At 30.2% G+C, this 8,175-nt stretch overlaps 2 protein-coding genes across 4 annotated transcripts; one reads left to right on the top strand and one right to left on the bottom strand.

The window, feature by feature from the left end:
* The first annotated feature begins 164 nt into the window (after positions 1-164).
* LOC108745051 (ADP-ribosylation factor-like protein 2-binding protein) lies at positions 165-1,470 on the top strand. Of its 2 annotated transcripts, XM_018481094.2 has the most exons (4): positions 165-547; positions 829-1,051; positions 1,125-1,221; positions 1,382-1,470. In XM_018481094.2, the coding sequence occupies exons 1-4, from the start codon at positions 511-513 to the stop codon at positions 1,454-1,456; spliced, it is 432 nt and encodes a 143-aa protein (XP_018336596.1). In that variant the 5' UTR covers positions 165-510; the 3' UTR covers positions 1,457-1,470. The 2 variants fall into 2 exon arrangements, with proteins under 2 accessions (XP_018336596.1, XP_018336595.1); XM_018481093.2 differs by having other exon boundaries at positions 166-1,051.
* On the bottom strand, positions 1,449-6,089 carry LOC108745050 (nuclear pore complex protein Nup93-like). Of its 2 annotated transcripts, XM_018481092.2 has the most exons (12): positions 5,830-6,089; positions 4,838-5,019; positions 4,599-4,779; positions 4,252-4,542; positions 4,025-4,167; positions 3,733-3,963; positions 3,343-3,628; positions 3,073-3,286; positions 2,467-2,837; positions 2,166-2,402; positions 1,843-2,046; positions 1,449-1,648 (listed from the first exon to the last, which is right to left on the bottom strand). In XM_018481092.2, exons 2-12 carry the CDS (start codon positions 5,005-5,007, stop codon positions 1,529-1,531), a joined length of 2,448 nt encoding a protein of 815 aa, XP_018336594.1. In that variant the 5' UTR covers positions 5,008-5,019; positions 5,830-6,089; the 3' UTR covers positions 1,449-1,528. The 2 variants fall into 2 exon arrangements, with proteins under 2 accessions (XP_018336594.1, XP_018336593.1); XM_018481091.2 differs by lacking the exon at positions 5,830-6,089 and having other exon boundaries at positions 4,838-5,154.
* Between the last annotated feature and the right edge of the window lie 2,086 nt (positions 6,090-8,175).

The raw sequence follows: 8,175 nt of genomic DNA, 5'->3' as shown, positions 1-8,175 counted from the left end.
TATAAATCTCTACATTTTGTATTGCTATCTTAAGTTTATATTCAAATAGCTTTATTGTATTAGTAATTATCATGGAAAATTAATATAATAGTTACATTAATAAATCACTGCAGTTATTATTAGGAATATTGGCTTAAATTTATGGAAATTATTTAGTATTTTTATTCTATGGTAGGCGTATATTTGGAACATTGATATTATATAACCCAACTTTTCTGTTTACAATTTTACAAATTATAATCAATTTTAATATAATTTGTGTGTGTTTTCGGAGTTCTGGAATTATATCTGTAAATAACATGCAATCGAAAAGAAAAGGAAAGCCAAAGTTGTTCTTTAAATCAGTATTGAGTATGCTACTCCACAGTTATGTGCTACTTTTTTTTGAGGGATGTCTACTCAACTTGGTTGGAAATTTATTAAAAGGCTTAAACCGCCACAAAAGCATACCGAGTAAAATTAAAGCACATAAACTGCCATCAACTGTAGACTACAGTAGAGTTTCTGGTTATGTGTAAAAATCAAAGTGTAATTAATTGCGATATTGGTAATATTCTTTTGAAAACTAAACTAGAAAAGTATTGCAATAATAACGTAATTGTGTTTTGTCTATAACCAGTTAGGTCGTCATGGATACAAATATATTAATATTGATTAAATGAAATTTTATGTTTATGCTCTTTAAATCGCCAATAATGAGTTCAAATATAGAAGTTTGCAAGAACAAATTCACTTTAGTGGATTCCCAAATTGTAAAGGATGATGATATAGATATGTTTAGTTTTTTCCACGAGTGTTCAGAAGAATCTGATAAAAGTTTTCATGCAGTGATTGGTTACATCGAAGAGATTATAATGGATACGACATTTGTTGAAATTCTTACAAGTTTCATGGAAAAATACTGGAAGCACTTTGACAGTGATGAAGAAAATAAATTAATATATAGCGATATATTCTATTCATACCAAGAAACAATTGAGAAGTATATTGAAAAGAAGCTAATGGAGAAGATCGACAACTTCAGCATGAAAAATTTTGAGGAAGAGCTTATGTATGCTTAACAATTATTACAAACTGTTAAAATTTATATACAATTAAATTTCAAATAGACTGTAATGTTTTAGAGAAAGAAGGACAGAGTTAGATGGAGAGATATTTGAAATACTGGCAACATTTTCTGATTTTCTGGAATTTAAAGAAATGTTCTTGGACTATAAACGTGTAAGTATCTATCCTCAAACTCTTTAAGCTATATTATAGAAATGCCTTACCTCATCTTACTGTTTCTTAATTGAGTTGGTTAATCTATCAAAAAACACTTACATAATTTGGATAACACTGATGGAATAAAAAATATAAATTAAAAGTTATAATTTTTTAGATGAAAGAAGGATCTTCCATTGATTTTTCTGAGGATCTATTAGTTAAAAAATGTGCACCTGACACTGTTCAGTGAAAATTCCAAAATAATTTATTACAGAGAAGACAGGAAAGCTGAATTTCCATAGTTATAAAATTTTAGCGAAAATTAATGCATTAAAATTTCCATTTGAACCAACCTGCTGTTTGTGTCTCCTGGCATCCTATATGGTAACATTCCTGTGAAATTAGTTATCACCCTGGCTTGATCTCGAATGTATTGTAGTTGCTGTAACAATATTTTTATTTTCTCAATATTTATTTAAAAATGTAAGGTTTACAATTATTAATTTTCATAAATAAAAGATTAAGAAATATCTACCTTTTATTTATAAAATAGATATTTACTGAATTTGAGTTACCTATTAGACATATTAATAAGATGTTAGGGTTAATCGTTTTTATTTTTGCCAACATGCGTACCTTATCAACAGAAATTCCTTGAAACTTGGAAGGCATATACTCATTGCCTTTAATCTTCTGATACTGTGCAAATAAAATATTCATTGTTGCTAAAAGAACGTCAGGAATCACTTTGGAAATTTCGTTGGATAATTTTTTAAATCCAGAAACTCGTAAATCCAATTCATTGCTATTTAAAGGTATTAATTCTAAATCAGCTAATGTCTGAAATTTAATTATTCGTGGTAAAGAACTGAGTCATACCAATAAAATATTTCCAAAAAAGTAAAAATAAGTATAATTAATAATATATGAAATACTTTAATAATGTAAATTCTACTAACCTTCAATGCAGCTACATACTGTTTGGCATGATACTGGTCAAAGAAAGTTAATAGATCTTTTAGAACTAAAAAGGTGGATGCAACTTGGGAAGAGCAGTTAAAACCGCTTCTGGAATATCTTTCAGCAATGTTGTGAGCTTTTGCCTCTAATCTTTCCCTTAAAGATCCATCTTTACTAGGAAGATGTACCACTTGAGCCAACAAAATACATAGGAGATTAAGGACTCGCTCTTGATTCTGAAATTTTACAATTATGAAATAAAATATATAACAAAAAATATTAGGAAAAAAGTATTTATACCCCGGCGAGATCAAATAGGTCCACAGCTTCTTCGAAAACGCCTTTTTTGACACACTGTTCCGCAACAACTTCTACAAGACTTTCAGTACTAATTCCGGCAGTTTTGAATTCGTCTATCATTCCCTTACTTCGTACATTATTAGGCTGCATTTTTCCAAACAAACCTTCATAATCCTTGGTTTCTTGTGCCAAGTCGCTTACACTTAATAGGAACAAGTTTACATTGTCTTTGCTTCGTAAGTTTCGCAGGAAGAAGAAATAGTGTACTGCTTCTGCCACACAACTTAGCTCAAATCTCTGAACGTATAACATTATAAGTCTTGCCATGTTCAAACGTCGGCCAGGTTTTATATCCATTGGATCAATAGAGACTAAAAGAAAAACATACTTTTAATACAGTTATTGCAACTAAAAACTGTTTTAAAATAATAAAGCAAAATCTTATAACTAAAAAGAAACAAATAGATGAAATAAATTCTAATGAAATATAGATTAATTTAATATTAAGTTGATAAATTCTGTTGAAACGATCAATTATTTTAAATATGTTTCATCAAGTCACTACTTCTAAAAGTTTACACACTTTAATTCAATTTAATAACTTACTGAGAGGAGCAGCAGGATCTCTCGGGGCTGCTAGCATATGTAACTCACTTAAAACGATGGCAATATGAACTCCATGAACCCTGAACTTTTCAATACGAGCAAGAAACTCCAGGGCTGCCTCAAATTGACCAGTCAGTACCAAAACTTCAAAATAAAGGTGTGGTTGGTTCATGGCATCATAATGACTTTCTCCATATTCTTCTAAGACAGTAGTCTACAAAAATTGGTATATTAGATTTGGAAAAGGAAAAAAAAAAAAGAAATGTTTACCTGTAAATCAAAATATTTGATGTGATCTTCTTTATCATAATCAGTTCTGACCAGGCTTAATTTCAGCCAAAGATAATCATCAGCGGTCTTAGCAACTTCAGTATGTTCGTCAACGACGTCACAACATCCCAATACGGCCCAGACAATTCGTTTGAAGGGGTCTGTTGAATTACGAACGAAACGTCTGTAGTGGAATTTAATGTTTGATTCGAGTTTTGCTATTTGTGAATTCTCAGGACTAGTAAATAAAAGTTCTAATAACTCTATCAATTCGGGGCAATGTAAACTGTAACATAAATAATAATTTGGTTAAATAAATTTTTTTAAAAGTTAGTTCTTGTAACAAAAAATACACAGTAACATAATTTTACCACTAATAAATTTCCTTACTCTGATTTTTTAAGGCAGTACAATGTAGCACTTAGGTCTCCACTACGAAGGCAGTAATACACCATTGGCCAGAGAGGTCGATCATCAATCATTCCATCTTGTAACCCCAAATATTCTCCCTTTAAACGAATTCCAACAAAACTTCTAACTAAAGAATAGGTTCCAGGGATTCCTCCTCGTTGTGCCTGTTTCAAGTTTTCATTTAAGACACTCTCCATGAATATTTTATATCTATATATAAAAAAAAATATAGCAAAATTTATATACAAAGAAAAGGGAAAAAAGGATGTACCTATCTTCGAGGTAATGGCAGGCTTGTTTAACAAGAGCTTTAATGATTCTTGGACTGTTTCTTGTTTTTAATGGATCCTCAGTAGATGGGAAAGGTGGAACTTGAATCATATATTTTATCATTTCCCACATGTCATTAACTTTCTATAAAAAACAAATAACATTAGGAGAACATTACAGAAAGGTCATTTTGTATGTAACTAAATTAACTAATAAGAAGTGACTTACTGTTTCTTTAAATTCTGATGCAGCATTAATCAATGATTCTACAAGATGAGGTCGAAATGTTCCTCTAATAATCGCTCTATTGTATTCAATGATTTTGGATGCATATACTGACTCATAATAGCCTAAAGCTGTAGCTCCTAAAGCTGGAGGTTCCATAAAAACACTAGTATGTTTCCCAATGTCTATAAAGTTCTCTGAAGGACCTAACATAGCATTTAAAATCTTTCTTTTTTCTTCTTTCCATTCTCCTAATTCATGCTCCCAAGAATGTTGACTCACAGTTTCTAGACACTAAAAAGAAAATATAATTTACATAAATTACATATAGTGAAAATAGTATCACATACAGCTTTATGTTCTGCATCAATTACACTTAGAATGCAACTTCTAATTTCATTTTCTAAGCAAGTCTGCAAGTCACTATCATCAGTTGCTGCAATAGGTTCGAATGTACGTTTTGCACTAATATTTTCCAATTTTTGGGCTATACGAGGGAGATCAACTCCTTTTGAGCCTAACAAAATGTTCCTGTAAAAATAACACTAAATGTGTAATGACTAAACACAGCTACTTTTTAAGAACTTACGCTTGAATGTCCCTAGCACCTGCTTGGGCAACTTTAGAGTAGAGCTCATTTGATGCTTCTAAAACTTGTCGCAAAGACCGCTCTACTTTTGGAAGTTCTGAAGTACCTTCTATGTTTGCCGTAAGTTTTTCAGCTTCTTGTACAAGGTCCATAAAATCTGAAGATGCCATTTTATTGGAGATGTGTCTGCACGTCGTATTTTTTCAACTATTTTCAATTAGTGATTATTACACACAAAAAAAGGTTAAGAATTATATATCCGTTGGTTTTGTCACAGAACATCAATCAAAAACTTGACAGAGGCGATAAATGAATGAGTTATGNAATAAATTAAAGTTTTTTCTTCTACTTAAAAAAAGTAAATAACATACTGTATTAAATATTTTCTCTGTTTAATTATTATTTATCACGCTATGTTACAATATTCTGGTAATAATGAGTTGTTTGATTCAAAGCTGCTTTGACACTATAGTTCCATCAGAGAGTAACATCAAATTGTATTGATTGCCACAGGCAAAAGCAATTTCATCAAACCAGGCTGTATTTCTATTATGTGTACTCTACATTCTAGATCGCTGTTTTAGTCTATCTAATTGGGAATTTGTAAACGAGAGACCCTTGACGTGTATATATTTTGATCAAAAGAGGAAATTTAATTCGCCATCGGAATAATGCAAAACAAATCAGTACGTAATTAAACAGTATATTTAGACTTATTTAAAAATTTATAAAAGTTGTAAATCTAGAGTATTTGCTGAAGTTCTTCAGTTAGAAAATTATCTCAAGGGATTGAAAATTTCTTCTCCAGGCAGTCCATCGGTCAGTGTGCACCTCGCAGAAGTTCGAATGGGTGTACTACAGACTCGATATTTCCAGTATGGAATTCCACACTGGACATTATAATGAATAGGCGAGAAAAATACTTTATTCTATAATTATTTTTGTTAAAATTATGCAATAAGTTAATAAGCGCTAGTGAAATTATTGGAGATGTGTCTGCACGTCGTATTTTTTCAACTATTTTCAATTAGTGATTATTACACACAAAAAAAGGTTAAGAATTATATATCCGTTGGTTTTGTCACAGAACATCAATCAAAAACTTGACAGAGGCGATAAATGAATGAGTTATGCTCAAAACTATTTCTTAACAATAAAATTAATTCAAAATATTTGTTTTATTTTCGATTAACACATCTAAAAAATCTTAGGTTAATAACCGATATTACACAAATGATAGATACTACTCTAATCTATGACACTAGTTGACACGATTTAACCAATTGTGTGAAACTGGCACCCGATATACATAATCCACTGATTCAAACTTTAGCAATAAATTGTGCGTCGTTTGCGGGTTCTAAATATGTAAGCATCATAATTGTGCGTTCATTAGTTCTATTAAAAAAAAGGAAAATTGTTTCGGGTACAGATGGAAATTAAATGTTAATTTATTCAAATACTACTGAAGATATGATAATTTAATTGACGCCAATTGATTGCGTGTTATTTATGTTTGAAGATTGGACTATTATTGTAAGCGAGTATAGTTTTATACTATTTATTACTAATGATTAAAAATAATAATAAATTTTTTAATAGTATTACTATCATCTTATCATTATCTATGATTCACCAATGGCGCACGCATAATAGAAATATCAATGAAAAATAGTTGTCTATGTATTATATGCAATTATTACTAATAACTAATATGAAGATAAATCTCGTTTACCATTTAGATCAGTCTTAAAACACAAATGACACGCAATCAATTGGCTTCAATTAAATTATCATATCTTAAGTAGTTTTTGAATAAATTGACATTTAATTTCTATCTGCACCAAAAACAATTTTCGTTTTCTTTAGCAGAATTAATAAACACACAAGCATGAAATTAGCATATTCAGAACCCGCAAACGACCAACAATTTATTGGTAAAGCTTAAATCACATGACTATTTATATCGGGTGCCAGATTCACACGACTTATTTACCCATCTACTGAAGTAGTACTTGATTTTTGACATTAACAGCCATTTATAATTTTCTATAAATTTGTGTTTGTATTTTTGAGTGATGCTTGTAGGTGGCGCCAGGTATCTATTGGCGCTAAATATTAAATACAAAAGGTCAGAATTAAACTCCTTTAAAGCTGTTACATGAAAGAGATATCTTATGCTATTGTAAAGATAATGATATAACAATATTTTTTAAATAAAAGTAGGAATTTTTAAATATGACAATACCTAAATAAATTAAAAAGTTTTTTCTTCTACTTAAAAAAAGTAAATAACATACTGTATTAAATATTTTCTCTGTTTAATTATTATTTATCACGCTATGTTACAATATTCTGGTAATAATGAGTTGTTTGATTCAAAGCTGCTTTGACACTATAGTTCCATCAGAGAGTAACATCAAATTGTATTGATTGCCACAGGCAAAAGCAATTTCATCAAACCAGGCTGTATTTCTATTATGTGTACTCTGTACATNAAGAGGAAATTTAATTCGCCATCGGAATAATGCAAAACAAATCAGTACGTAATTAAACAGTATATTTAGACTTATTTAAAAATTTATAAAAGTTGTAAATCTAGAGTATTTGCTGAAGTTCTTCAGTTAGAAAATTATCTCAAGGGATTGAAAATTTCTTCTCCAGGCAGTCCATCGGTCAGTGTGCACCTCGCAGAAGTTCGAATGGGTGTACTACAGACTCGATATTTCCAGTATGGAATTCCACACTGGACATTATAATGAATAGGCGAGAAAAATACTTTATTCTATAATTATTTTTGTTAAAATTATGCAATAAGTTAATAAGCGCTAGTGAAATTATTGGAAGATGAAAGGAATTTTCTTAGCTTTTAAGGAGTGAAAATTATGTAAAAAAGTACGTCAAATCTCATGGTGTCACCGGTTTTCAAATACTGCGTCAAAGAAAGGCATTCCCTTATTATTTTTCTTAAAATGTATAAAACAATGTAAACATAAAAAAGCGCTCGTGAAATTATTGGGAGATAAAAAGGATTTACTTAGCTTTAAGAAGTGACAATTATGTAAAAAAGTACGTGGAATCTCATGGTGTCAACGGTTTTCGAGTGCGGTGCCAAATAAGTACTTTCGGGTATTATTTTTGGCAAAATATAAAAAATAAGTTAAACATAAAAAAGCGCTCACGAAATTATCGGGAGATGAAAGGGATTTACTTAGCTTTAAGAAGTGATAATTATGTAAAAAAGTACGTGGAATCTCATGGTGTCAACGGTTTTCGAGTGAGGTGTCAAGTAAGTACTTTCCGGTATTATTTTTGGCAAAATAAATAAAATAAATTAA

Source organism: Agrilus planipennis, unplaced genomic scaffold (genome assembly GCF_000699045.2).
Source record: "Agrilus planipennis isolate EAB-ADULT unplaced genomic scaffold, Apla_2.0 scaffold39, whole genome shotgun sequence".
Taxonomy (NCBI): Eukaryota; Metazoa; Arthropoda; class Insecta; order Coleoptera; family Buprestidae; genus Agrilus; species Agrilus planipennis.
Note: the sequence above shows the minus strand (reverse complement) of the source record. Positions and strands in the feature narration are given on the sequence as shown.

What these genes read in the sequence shown, in the direction of transcription:
- LOC108745051 (XM_018481093.2), top strand. Translation starts at nt 669, where the DNA reads ATGTTTATGCTCTTTAAATCGCCAATAATGAGTTCAAATATAGAAGTT. An exon ending in AATTTTGAGGAAGAGCTTAT is followed by an intron (nt 1,052 to 1,124) that starts GTATGCTTAACA and finishes GTAATGTTTTAG; the next exon opens with AGAAAGAAGGACAGAGTTAG. An exon ending in TGTTCTTGGACTATAAACGT is followed by an intron (nt 1,222 to 1,381) that starts GTAAGTATCTAT and finishes ATAATTTTTTAG; the next exon opens with ATGAAAGAAGGATCTTCCAT.
- LOC108745050 (XM_018481092.2), bottom strand. Translation starts at nt 5,007, where the DNA reads ATGGCATCTTCAGATTTTATGGACCTTGTACAAGAAGCTGAAAAACTT. An exon ending in ACCTATTTGATCTCGCCGGG is followed by an intron (nt 2,403 to 2,466) that starts GTATAAATACTT and finishes GTAAAATTTCAG; the next exon opens with AATCAAGAGCGAGTCCTTAA. An exon ending in AAGGAATTTCTGTTGATAAG is followed by an intron (nt 1,649 to 1,842) that starts GTACGCATGTTG and finishes ATATTGTTACAG; the next exon opens with CAACTACAATACATTCGAGA.